This window comes from Canis lupus, chromosome 27, assembly GCF_003254725.2.
Source record: "Canis lupus dingo isolate Sandy chromosome 27, ASM325472v2, whole genome shotgun sequence".
Lineage (NCBI taxonomy): Eukaryota > Metazoa > Chordata > Mammalia > Carnivora > Canidae > Canis > Canis lupus.
The window spans coordinates 43929189-43942728 of NC_064269.1; the positions used below are offsets into that span (position 1 = coordinate 43929189).

At 40.1% G+C, this 13540-nt stretch overlaps 1 protein-coding gene across 3 annotated transcripts in view; it reads left to right on the top strand.

The window, feature by feature from the left end:
• The first annotated feature begins 226 nt into the window (after positions 1-226).
• The window catches only part of ADIPOR2 (adiponectin receptor 2), a 145044-nt gene continuing 131730 nt past the window's right edge, over positions 227-13540 (top strand). The window contains exons 1-2 of one of the 3 annotated variants that reach the window (XM_049102745.1): positions 267-345; positions 2467-2626. In XM_049102745.1, coding sequence (XP_048958702.1) covers positions 2590-2626 — 37 coding nt within the window. In that variant the 5' untranslated portion in view covers positions 267-345; positions 2467-2589. Of the gene's footprint in view, positions 346-2466; positions 2627-13540 lie in introns of all 3 variants that reach the window. The other 2 variants (XM_049102746.1, XM_035706867.2) reach the window with 2 other exon arrangements.

Sequence of the window (13540 nt, forward strand, 5' to 3'; positions counted from 1 at the left end):
GAATATTCGAAGGAATTGAAAAGAATAAAAAAAAAAGCAATAGGTCACTGTGATCTTGGCCTCCCATGTGCCAGCCTCCCTGCAATGCCTCCAAGGGTGGAGGTCAGACTAGGGCAGAAGCAGTGTAAGCAGACCAGCTTGGTTGTAGGGCACCCCTAGATTGTAAGAAGTCCCAGAAATGTCAGTGCTTGAGATTGATTTAGGACACCCTATAAATATACACCAGGGCAGAGTTGAGGCAAAGCCAGCTGGAGCCTCTGTGCTTATGTCAAACCCCCAGGGTTCACTTGGGTGATCTCTGGGTAACTTCTGCTGCTGATCTTTCCTGAGATCCAGGAATCTGAGGTACGATTTTGGTTAGAATGGTATCAGATTAATTTTGGTATTTGGAGAAAACAGGAAGGGAAGAGTGAAAGAGGAGGAAGAGAAAGCTATAGATGTACCATCACTTTAAAATATTCGTAAAGACAGATAAAGTTGACGGCATACAAAATAAAATTTCCATGTGATAAAAATAATAAGGCAAATCAGAACATTAGCAGTAAACTGGGAAAATCTCTGTTGTGTACATCATGAGAAAGAGCTAATTTTCATTTGAAAATGAACATGAGAAAGAGCTAATTTTCATTAGCTGTTGTGTACATCATGAGAAAGAGCTAATTTTCATTTGTACATGCAAAGTAAAGTTGGAAGTCAATAAGACCATTTAACTCAAAAGAAAAGTGGGCAAAGGAGCTTCAAAAAATCATAAAAGAAGAAATATGCATGGCTTTTTTTTTAATGCATGGCTTTCAAACTATAAAAAAGTGATCAATCTCATTTTTCAGCAAAACAAAAAATGTAAATTCAAATTATAAGAGTATGTAAATTCAATTTTTTTTTGCCTAATAGATGAGTAAAAATGAACAATTTTTGGATAAATTACTGTGTGAGAGAGGGTATGGAGAAACAGGTACTAGTTAGTGGGAGTAAAAAGTGGTACCACTTCTTTGGAACAATCTATCAGAATTAAAAATGCACATATCCTTTGCTCCAGGGAACCCACCTCTGCAGAATTATCCTAAACATACCTTCACATGTGTGTACAAAAACATATGCAGAAAACACTTCCTGCATCATTATTTGGGGAGGAAAAGTCTAAAAAAATCTAAATGTCTGTCAATGGAGGGAATGAATATTAAACATGGCTATTATGTAAATTGAAAAATTACACAAAATTGTTCACTAACATATATATGCACACATGTGAAAATATAGAAGTTTACTGAAAGGATATAATAAATTCATGATACTGCTCAACCCTGGGGATGGGGAGGAGAGGGAAACAGGATTGGCTGTGAAGGTCATAGAATTTTCTGCTTTTTTCTGGTTGTAGAATATTTCAGTTTTGTCTATAACATTTCATTTCATTTATCTAAGGAAAAAAAGAAACAGTTATGACTAAACATTCTCATCAATTCATAACACAATGAAACTGTGTTTTTTCCTCTTACTTTTCTGTGTTTTTCCAGAAGGCATGATACAGATTAGTGGGTATAAGGTGGTATCTTTTGCGTGTAAAAGGTACCTGTGTGCTTGTTTACGTGGAATTGTCTCTGGAGGGGTAGACAAGGTGACAGTGTTGACCGCTGGCAAGGGGAACAAGGGCGCCTGTTAGGGGTGGGAGGGAGATTTTTTTCACTGCACATTCCAACTGTGTATATATTTAACCATGTGAATGTACTACTTAATAATTATAAAGAGCAAACAAACAAAAAGCACGTGTTAAGAGCCAGCTGTACTTAGAGAGGAAGATAGGCATGGCCTGCCCTCTAGGCATGGAGTCGCGTCCAATTACCCTTGGAAGGAAAGGCTTCTTTGGTGCTCCGAAGTCTTTGCTGGAGGAGAGAGGAGAGGCCGGGGTGCACACCCTCCAATCCCCCCTGCGGGAGCCATGCTAAAAGCTAGAAGCAGCCACTAACACAGAGATTATGTAATGAACAAGGCAGGAAAAAAACACTGAAAAATGTTGTGTGGCAAAGATAAGTATGTTTTAGGGTGGGGGGAAGGAAACTCCATGGCCAGGCAAACTTTCAGATGGTTATCCTGTTTTCAAGTCTGAGTCCTCAGCAAGAAAACAAAACAAACAATTCAACCAATGGAAAACAAGCCATACAGATCTCAGGACAAACGTGGATGAACCTTGAAGACATCATGCTGAGTGGAATAGACCAGTCACGAAAGGACGGACCCTGTATGGTTCCATTTCTATGAGGGAAAAAAAGTTGCCTACCCAGGTGGCTGACAATCCTGACAAGCCTAAAATCTTTCACTAGTCGTTTGAAGGTGCAATGCTTAACCAGTCGTATTATTGCCTCATGATCCTTAACCAAACCCTCCTTTACTTTTTTCCCTATAAATTTTCTTTCTTTCTTTCTTTCTTTCTTTCTTTCTTTCTTTCTTTCTTTCTTCTTTCTTTCTTTCGAGATTTTATTTGTTTGAGAAAGAGAGCATGAGCGAAGAGGACAGGGAGAAGGCTCCCCGTGAGCAAAGAGCCCAATATGGGGCTCTATCCCAGGACCCTGGGATCCTGAGCTGAGCTGAAGGCAGATGCTCAACCAACTGAGCCACCCGGGTGCCTCTCCCTGTAAGTGTTCTGAGGAGAGTGTGAGTGAGATTCGACTTTGACATTCATAGGTAAACGTGGTGTGCATGCACTGCTAACATAACAATGCATATGTAACCAACAACAACAAGGAAACCAAACTAAACAGACAGCTCTTAAGTGATAAAGGCAGTGAGTCTTAGATTTCCTTCGCAATAGATGGAAACATCCAAAAAATCCATTTCTGTTTTCTGTGATGGCCAACAGAGGAGAAAATTTGCAGCTGCGAGAGCACTCTCTGCCCCACTCCTTTCACACAAAGCCACCGCTTGCTAACAATGTTCAAGTGGATGAGATTTCACTGCTTTTTGACCTTTTCACCAGTGTCCTAACTGAATTTCTTTCCAAAGACAGTGTCATAATATATGTGAGCCAGCATATCTCAAGCTCTGCACTTTAGGGAGAGTTCTGGTCTCTGAACTTTGACTAGAACTAGGGCAGAGGGAACCTGGTATCTGGGAGAGATATTGCTGTCTACTTATGCCAGCCAAAGACTGGTTTTGTAACTTTGTGTAGCCATGACCCAATCCCCGCTTGCCCCAACACCCACTTTATTCTGCTTTTGAAACAACAGTCTGAGTGAAAAACAAGGTGTCCTGTGGCATGTCACCCTATAGTGCCTCTACCAATGAGAGGACCCAGCTGGGGTGCCCAGCCCAGACTCGTGCTCTGGACCCCAAACCTCCCACTTGGCACCATGTGATCAGTACATGGCCTAATGGTGGGAAAACATCACTTCCATCAGACTCAGACCAGGGAGAAATTGAAACACCCATTACTGATTGGGAAATCTAGCTAAAATATTCCCATTCAACCTTCACCCTTGTCTAAAAAGAACTTTTATTTCAGTTGGAGTTTATTTGTCCAGCAAATAGGAGTTCTGGCTCAGGGAGCAGGATTGGGGAGAAAGACAAATTGGATGCAGTTTGAATCCTTGACACAGTAGTTTTTGTTTGTACCACCCTCAAACAATCTCTAATTAATTGTCAGAAATATTACAAGCTTTTGCTCTCTGAGACCAAAGAACCCCTCAATACATCTTATTTTTTCTGGTGTTAGAAAAAACAGGGCTCATTCTACACTCTTCCATAACTCCAAACAATCGGGCCACAGGTGATTCTTGGCTTCTTCCACACTCTAACCTGACTCCCTTTCTGGAAAAACATGGAGAGGCAAGTGCTAATGTCACATCCCTTTCTGAGGGCTGAGAATTTGAGAATGGAGGTAATCCATCCCAAAGGAGGGAGAATAAATCAAACCAGGAAGGGCATGCATGGGACTGCTTGGGCCCTTTAAAGCTTTCTTTGAAGAACTTCCTTGGAGGCAACAGCTTCATCTTGGAGCAACCGTGCTGTCACCTCTTCACTTCCTTCCAACTTTAACCTGCCTGCCTTAGCGTTTCCATGGCATGCAATTCTCTACACTGCCCCTCAGGTTGGCACTCTCTCTTTCTTATTCTTTCCTGTTTTTATCCCCATATTTTTCACATTGGTGGCACAGGTCCTCCACAAAACTGGTTCACGGCAGGAATCCTGATGATTTGTTCATTCATTCACCTTGCTTTTACTGAGCACATAATTTACACTAAAGACTTAGACTTCATTCTGTTAATTTAAGAAGTGATATAATTTACAACTCTGTGAAAAGACTTTACTTGTAAATTTCTCACTTCAACTAAGCTATAATTTCATTTTTCAATATGAAGGTATCAGACAATGTCCAATAGAGTGTTGTGAATCACGAGTCTACACCTGGTATCTGGTAAAAGGTCTGCCACGTTGCCCCCGTGTATTAATACCTGTGAGTGCAGTGCTCATTTTACCCTGTGGTTCTCACTAGCACCAATGTTTTCATCTTGAAGCTGTATAGCTGTTTCCTGAGATTCAGAGGTACTTAGCTTTTCACCTTTGAAAAAACAGCATTTTTTTTATTTTTATTTATTTATGATAGTCACAGAGAGAGAAAGTGACACAGGCAGAGGGAGAAGCAGGCTCCATGCACCAGGAGCCCAATGTGGGACTCAATCCCAGGTCTCCAGGATCACGCCCTAGGCCAAAGGCAGGCGCTAAACCACTGCACCACCCAGGGATCCCTGAAAAAACAGCATTTTAACTTCACCAATACCGCTAAATACATACTGTTTTCTCTCCCACTAGCTCTTTTTTTTTTTTTTAATTTTTATTTATTTATGATAGTCACAGAGAGAGAAAGAGGCAGAGACACAGGCAGAGGGAGAAGCAGGCTCCATGCACCGGGAGCCTGACGTGGGATTCGATCCCAGGTCTCCGGGATCGCGCCCTGGGCCAAAGGCAGGCGCCAAACCGCTGCGCCACCCAGGGATCCCCCCACTAGCTCTTAAAGCTGGATGTTCCCAGAGCTTCACATCCCTACCAGGCCCATCCCCAGTGCACAATAGTAATGAGAAGTACACAGAAGCTTCAGCCTAAGTCCCATTGCTTTAATTCTGGTGCCCAGAGGTCTGCTGTTTCCTTCCTAGTTTCTCACATTGATCCCATAGGTAGGTCTGGATTTTTTCTTGGTTTCCTTGTCTAGGCTTCTAGATTCCTTTTTTTTTTTTTTTTTTTTAAGATTTTATTTATTTATTCATGAGAGACACACACAAAGAGAGAGAGGCAGAGACACAGGCAGAGAGAGAAGCAGGATCCGTGCAGGGAGATCGATGCAGGACTTGATCGCAGGACTCTGGGGTCACACCCTGAGCCGAAGGCAGACGCTCAACCACTGAGCCACCCAGGCATCCCAAGGCTTCTGGTTTCCTATTGAGATTAAAGACTGCGGTGTCTATGTCTTCCCAGTATTGGTTCCTTTAGGCACCCTCTAAAGTTTTATGTGATCCTGGTGAAGCTGTGAAGGTTGGCTTCATCTCCCTCCTAATCCCCAGATAATAAAGTATGGGCCTGTGGACTAGGTTGGCCAGTCAGAGGACTCTATCTTCCTTGACTGTGGTGGTTGGTTCAGGAGTAAGTAGAATCCACGCCAGCCCAAACAGAGCCCTTCTTAGACCTTTTTTTTAAACTTAAGATACCTGGAGAGGATCCCTGGGTGGTTAACGGTTTAGCACCTGCCTTTGGCCCAGGGCATGATCCTGGGGTCCCGGGATTGAGTCCCGCATCGGGCTCCCTGCATAGAGTCTCTTCTCCCTTTGCCTGTGTCTCTGCCTCTCTCTCTCTCTGTGTCTCTCATGAATAAATAAATAATACCTTAAAAAAATAACTTAAGATACCTGGAAAGATGTTCTCTATCTATTAGGACTGTCACACTTGGAGAAAGTGAGACAGGAGTAGCTAACAGCCATCTTGCCTTTGACAACAGAGCCTACATTAAGGGGAAGACAAGCAGGGGCAAGGATTATTGCTTCCAACCTTCATGCTTAATTTGAAATTACATAAATAGATAGATTTACCTATTTATCAATCTATTATCTATCTCTCCCTCTCTCTCCTCTATCCATCTCTATCTATCTATCATCTATCTATCATTTATCTAATCTTTTGCCATTTGACTTTGCAGCACCTCCCACTATAGTAAATGTAATTTACATCCATGCCCATTGACTTTGGTCTTGGCCATATGACTTGCTTTGACCAGTAGACTATGGATGGAAATGACTAGTGTGCCCATTCTAAGTTGAGGCCTTATGACTTTCCACCAACAATTTTGGATCTCCTGTTCTCACTCAGGAAGAGAACAGATAGCTGTTCATCCTTCTGGTGTTGTCCCAGGATGAAGACATGGAGTAGATCTGTAGCCAACCCAAGAGTCCACCTGAGCCCAGCCACACCCAGCCAATACTAGTCTAAACATAGTCAATCTGCAGACCTGTGAGCATGAAATAAATAAATGTTTGTTGTCATAGGCCATTGACATTTTGACATTACTTGTTACATTAGCATTTGAGATTTGAGTGCTACTTGCTATAGAGCATGAGTATAGCAAACCTGACTACATAGATGACCCGTGAAAAAGAGTTCTGAGTGTATCATTTAAACCTTGATCACATTGCATCTGAGGTCAATGCCACTCGATTATGTGAGTTGAGTTTCTATTAATAGGAACTAAACAAGTCTTGACCAATACAAAAACCCTACCCTTCTTAAGATTTTGACTAGTCATTACCAAATCCCTTTACCAGAATATTGATTCTGTATATCTGCTGGAATACTGACATAAGTAGTAGATAACCACAGCAATTGCACTGTTGCCACAGCGTGACCTTTAATCTCACCCAACACCCAACACTTTTAATGGAGCTACTATATCCCAAATGTCAAATAATCATCTGTCCCTTATCCTCGGAGCTGATATCTACCCTAACTATGGCAGAACTTGCCCTGGGATGCTTCCCTTTTTAGATCCAGCCTCTGCCACTGGGTCTGTTTCTTCAGTTCCTTTGGTCTACTTAACATTTGCCTGTACCCTTGTCCACAAACCTACATATCTGAAATAGAATCTATTTTACTATGATTTACTGAGATCATGACCTGAGCAGAAATCAAGAGTCAGACGCTTAACTCCTATCCAACTGAGCCACCCTGGCGCCCCACTACTAATCTACTTTCTGTCTCTATGGATTTACCTGTTTTGGACATTTCATATAAATGGAATTAGATCATTCTCTCACTTATCTTGCATTTTACTATGACAGTGTAAATATGGTAAGTATAAAAAACAGGGCAGCCTGGGTGGCTCAGCGGTTTAGCTCTGCTTTCAGCCTGGGGTGTGATCCTGGAGACCCAGGATTGAGTCCCACATCGGGCATGGAGCCTGCTTCTCCCTCTGCCTGTGTCTCTGCCTCTCTCTCTCTCTGTGTGTCTCATGAATAAATAAAATCTTAAAAAAAAAGTATAAAAAACAAATGCAAGATAAACATTTTTTCTTTAATTCGTGAGTTATCTTTGACTTTACTTCAAATAGAATGTTGTTTTCTAACTTACCCTGAATTCTATTCTGGAGTTAATTTGTGAGGAGAGGAAATCTGAAAATGTAGATCAACTTTGTCAGAATCTAGAAATGGGACGATGGAGAGCAAAAGTGGTGGATATCTTTCCATGGAGCAGGTGCATAGCTCCAAGAAAATTAGAGGGGATTATTTATACAGCATATATTTATATAGTATAGATGACATTAGGCCAAAATTTTAGAGTGCTCTTTGGACTCTGTAATTCTTCTTTTTAAAGGACATTTATAAGATATTTTAAAAATTTTAAGCACAGATAGTATAGAAAACACAAATAACAAACACTTCTATTCTCACAAAGTTTTTTTTTTTTTTAAGATTTTATTTATTCATTTATTTATTCATGAGAGACATGGAGAGAAGGCAGGGACACAGGCAGAGGGAGAAGCAGGCTCCCTGCAGGGAGCCCAACGTGGGACTTGATCCCAGAACTCCCGGATCACGCCCTGGGACAAAGGCAGACGCTCAACTGCTGAGCCACCCAGGTGTCCCACAATCTAAGATTTATAACTGTATACTTTTGTCCTATGAGCTTTATCTTTATTTCTCTGAAGAAATAAAATATTATGAGTGTAGCTAAAAGTCCTTTTAACCACCATTCTTAGTTCTTCCCTCTCCCTCTCCATCCCATGAGCAGATAAGTTCTTCTTTTTGATTCAAATCAACGTCATTTACTATTCAAGTTGTTTTAAAACTTGTTTTTAATCCATGTGTTTTTGAGATCTGTGCACACAAAACTGCATGGACCTAGTTTATTCCTTTTAATGACATCACAGTATTACACTACCCATATACCATATTTTATATCCATTCCTGTACTGATGTATATTTAGGTTGTTTCCAGTTCTCTTGCTATTCTGGAGAATGTTCTAAGACCATTCTTGTATGTGTTCTCTAGTGCGCTGCACAGGAGCTGACTCAGGATCTCTCACCTCCTTTTGAAAAATACAAGAAACTTTAATTTCATACAGCACCACCTTATCTTACATGCTATTTTATGAGGTGCTTTAGTTCCACTTTCTTTATGTATTCATCAACAATATAATATACACTTAGACAGTGAATGCATATTTAGATTTATTTAAAGCTTTATCAGTTTCTTTGCTCACCATTTTTTTCAGGGATCATTTATTTTTTCTTTTGTATGCTTATGTATGTGTGTGAGAAATAGAACATGCAAATAAAACTATATGAAAATGTGCAAGTACTACAGCCTTTATGTATGAGTAATGTGAGATCTGAGATACACTTTGAAATAACCTGGGAGGGGAGAAAGTTGGTGATGGCATAGATAAAGTAATATTGGTTGTGTTCTGAAGATTATTGAAGTTGGGTTATGGATACAAGGAGCTTATGCTATTTGCTCTATTTTTGTGTATAACTGAAAATTGTCATACATGTTAAAGAATTTAGAAAAAAGAAAAAGCACTGTACTGGCAGCAAAGGTCCTGGGCTCCCACACTTATTCATCAGCTGACTAGCTGTGTCACTTTTTACAAGCCACTTCCTTCCTCTAGGTCTCAAGTTTCTTCTCTTTAAAATGAGAGTTGAACCAGATGATATTTAAAATCCCTTCCTGCTTAGTTATGGCAGGAAACATCATAAATCCTTTTCATTTTGCTATTGTTTTTTATTTTTATTGAGATATAATTCCCATACCATAGAATTCACCATTTTAAGGTGTACAATTCAGTGGTTAGTATAAGGTTGTATAACCATCACTACCATTTAATCCTAGAACATGTTCATCACTCCAAAATGGAATCCCATACTCATTAGCAGTCACTCAAAATTCTTCTCTTACCCTAGTCCCTAGCAACCACTAATCTACTTTTATTTATTTATTTTTTTGTAGGAATGAGGGAAGGCAAGAGGGAAGGGCATAAAGAATCCTAAGCAGATTCCATGCCCAGCATGGAGCCCAATCTCACAACCCTGAGATCATGCCTGAGCAGAAATCAAGAGTCAGACGCTTAACTCTTATCTAACTGAGCCACCCTGGCGCCCCACTACTAATCTACTTTCTGTCTCTATGGATTTACCTGTTTTGGACATTTCATATAAATGGAATTAGATCATTCTCTCACTTAGCAAAATGTTTTCAAGGATCATCCAATTGTAATGTGTACTAGTACTTCGTTCCTTTTTATGGCCAAAGAATATTCCATTGTATGGATAATACATTTTGTTTACTCACTTATCGATTGATGGATGTTTGGGTTATTTACTGTTTTTGGCTCTCAGGAATAATGCTGCAAGAAACATTCATATCTATGTGTTTGTGTAAACATATCTTATCAATTCTCTTTAGCATGAACCTAGAGATGATGCTGAATCATCTATATTTAATTTTTTGAGAAACTACCAGACTGTTTTCCACAGTGACTGCATCATTTTACATTACCACCAGCAATGCTTAAGGGTCCCACTTTTTTCACATCTGCACGAACACTTGTTATTGTCTGTGGTTTCTTTCTTCTTTTTATTTGTAGCTATCCTAGTCATTACGGTTTTTTATTTTTATGCAAAATGATTTGTATTTCCCTAGTGACTAATGATGTTGAGCATCTTTTCAAGTGCTTTTTGGCCATCTATAGATGTTCTGTGGGGAAATGTTTCTTCAAATCTTTTGTCTTTTTCTTTTTTAAGTAGGCTCCCTGCCCAAAGTGGAGCTGAGATTAAGAGCCTCACGTTCTACCAAATGGGGAAACAGGCACCCCTGTCCATTTTTAAATTGAGCTGTTTTCTTTTTTATTGAGTTATAAGTGTTCTTGATATGTTCTAGATCTAGACTCCTATCAAAATATGTTTTAAATACTTCTCCCATGTTGTGACTTGTCTTTTTTCTTTTTTGTTACATAAAAGACTTTCCTTTTTTAAAAGATTTAATTAATTTATTTATTTGAGAGAGAGAAAGAGAGAGCATGATCAGGGGGAGGGGCAGAGGGAAAAGGAGAGAATCTTTTTTTTAAAGATTTTATTTATTTATTCGTGAGAGACACAGAGAGAAGGCAGAGACATAGGCAGGGAGAAGCAGGCTCCATGCAGATAGCTCAATGTGGGACTTGATCCCAGGACTCCAGGATCACGCCCTGAGCTGAAGGCAGACACTCAACCGCTGAGCCACCCAGGCATCCCAAAAGGAGAGAATCTTAAGCAGACAGCCTGCTGAGCATGGAGCTGGATGCATGGCTAAACCCCACAATCCTGAGATCATGACCTGAGCCAATATCAAGAGTCAGATGCTTAATGGACTGAGCCATCCAGGCACTCCCAAAGTCATTTTATAAAATCTAATTTATCTATCTTTCTTTGGTTGGCTATGTTTTAGTTATCATATCTAAGACATTGTTGCTAATCTGAGATCATGAAGATTAATACCCATGTTTTCTTCTAAGAACTTCATCCTTTTAGTTCTGACATTCAATCTTTGATCCATTTTGAGTTAATTTTTGTATATGGTGTGAGGTAGAGGCCTAAATTTATGATTTTGAATATGGATATCTATTGCCCCAGCACCATTTATTGAAAAGACTATCCTTTCTCCAAATGAGCGATCTTGGCACCCTTGTTGGAAATCAACTGACCATAGATATATGGGCTTATTTCTAGACTATTCATTCTATTCCATTGATATGTTTATTCTTATGCCAATATCATATTGTTTTGACTACTGTAATTAATCAAACTTTGAAGTAAATTTTGAAGCTGAGAAGTTGAAGTTGAAGCTGAGAAGTGTAAGCCCTTTGACTATTCTTTTCAAGATTGTTTTGGCAATTCCATGTTCCTTGCTTTTTCCTTAGTTTTATTTTTTTATTTTTTTATTTTTTATTTTTATTTTTATTTTTTCCTGTTAGTTTTAGAATCAGTTTTCTACTTCTGCAAAAAAGGTTATTGGTATTCATAAATCTAATTCCTATCAAACTACTCAATGAGGACTTGTCTAACTTGTTTATTGTTGTATCTCGAACACCCAGCACAGGGATGGACTGAGAGTAGGTTCTCAATATTTTATAAATGAATGGGGAAAAAAGTAGTTTATTTGTTTTTAAATATTTTATTTACTTATTCATGAAAGACACACAGAGAGAGGCAGAGACAGGGAGAGGGAGGAGCAGGCTCCATACAGGAAGCCGGATGCAGACCAATCCCCTAACCCCAGGATCATGCCCTGAGCCAACAGCAGCTGCTCAACCACTGAGCCACCCAGGCATCCCTTTTTTAATTTAATTTAATTTAATTTAATTTAATTTAATTTAATTTAATTTAATTTTTTAATTTTTTAAAGATTTTATTTATTCATTCATGAAAGACACACACAGAGAGAGAAGCAGGCTCCATACAGGGAGCCTGATGCAGAACTTGATCCAGGCATTCTGAGATCACGCCCTGAGCTGGAGGCAGATGCCCAACTGCTGAGCCACCCAGGCATCCTGGAATAAAAAGTAGTTAAAAAAAATAGCAATAAAATGTACCCAAGCCATGATATGGAACATTATTATACCTCAAAAGCCACTTGTGGGACACCTGGATGGCTCAGCAGTTGAGCATCTGCCCCTGGCTCAGGGCGTGATCCTGGAATCCAGGGATCAAGTCCTGCATCGGGCTTCTTGCATAGAGCCTGCTTCGCTCTGCCTGTGTCTCTGCCTCTCTCTCTATGTGCCTCATGAATAAATAAATAAAATCTTTAAAAAAGGGGGGGGGCACTTGTATGTCACTCTTTGATCAAACTTCCTCATTTCTGTGCTTTTTCTTTTCTTTTTAATTTTTTTTTAAAGATTTTATTTATTCCTAAAACACAGAAAGAGGAGAGAGGGAGAGAGAGAGAGAGAGGCAGAGACACAGGCAGAGGGTGAAGCAGGCTCCATGCGGGGAGCCCGACGTGGGACTCCATCCTGGGTCCTGGGCTGAAGGCGGCGCTAAACCTCTGAGCCACCCGGGCTGCCCCACTTTTTTCTTTTAAAGCTGACTGCATCAAGACAGTGTGGTACTGGCACAAAAACAGACACATAGATCATTGGAACAGAATAGAGAACCCAGAAGTGGACCCTGAACTTTATGGTCAACTAATATTCGATAAAGGAGGAAAGACTATCCCCTGGAAGACAGTCTCTTCAATAAATGGTGCTGGGAAAATTGGACATCCGCATGCAGAAGAATGAAACTAGACCACTCTCTTGCACCATACACAAAGATAAACTCAAAATGGATGAAAGATCTAAATGTGAGACAAGATTCCATCAAAATCCTAGAGGAGAACACAGGCAACACCCTTTTTGAACTCGGCCGCAGTAACTTCTTGCAAGATACATCCACGAAGGCAAAAGAAACAAAAGCAAAAATGAACCATTGGGACTTCATCAAGATAAGAAGGTTTTGCACAGCAAAGGATACAGTCAACAAAACTAAAAGACAACCTACAGAATGGGAGAAGATATTTGCAAATGACGTATCAGATAAAGGGCTAGTTTCCGAGATCTATAAAGAGCTTATTGGGCAGCCCCGGTGGCGCAGCAGTTTGATGCCGCCTGCAGCCTGGGGTGTGATCCTGGGGACTTGGGATCGAGTCCCACGTCGGGCTCCCTGCATGGAGCCTGCTTCTCCCTCTGCCTCTCTCTCTGTCTCAATACATAAATAAAATCTTAAAAAAGAAAAAAAAAAAAAAAAGAAAAGAAAAAAGAACTTATTAAACTCAACACCGAAGAAACAAACAATCCAATCATGAAATGGGCAAAAGACATGAACAGAAATCTCACAGAGGAAGACATAGACATGGCCAACACGCACATGAGAAAATGCTCTGCATCACTTGCCATCAGGGAAATACAAATCAAAACCACAATGAGATACCACCTCACACCAGTAAGAATGGGGAAAATTAACAAGGCAGGAAACCACAAATGTTGGAGAGGATGCGG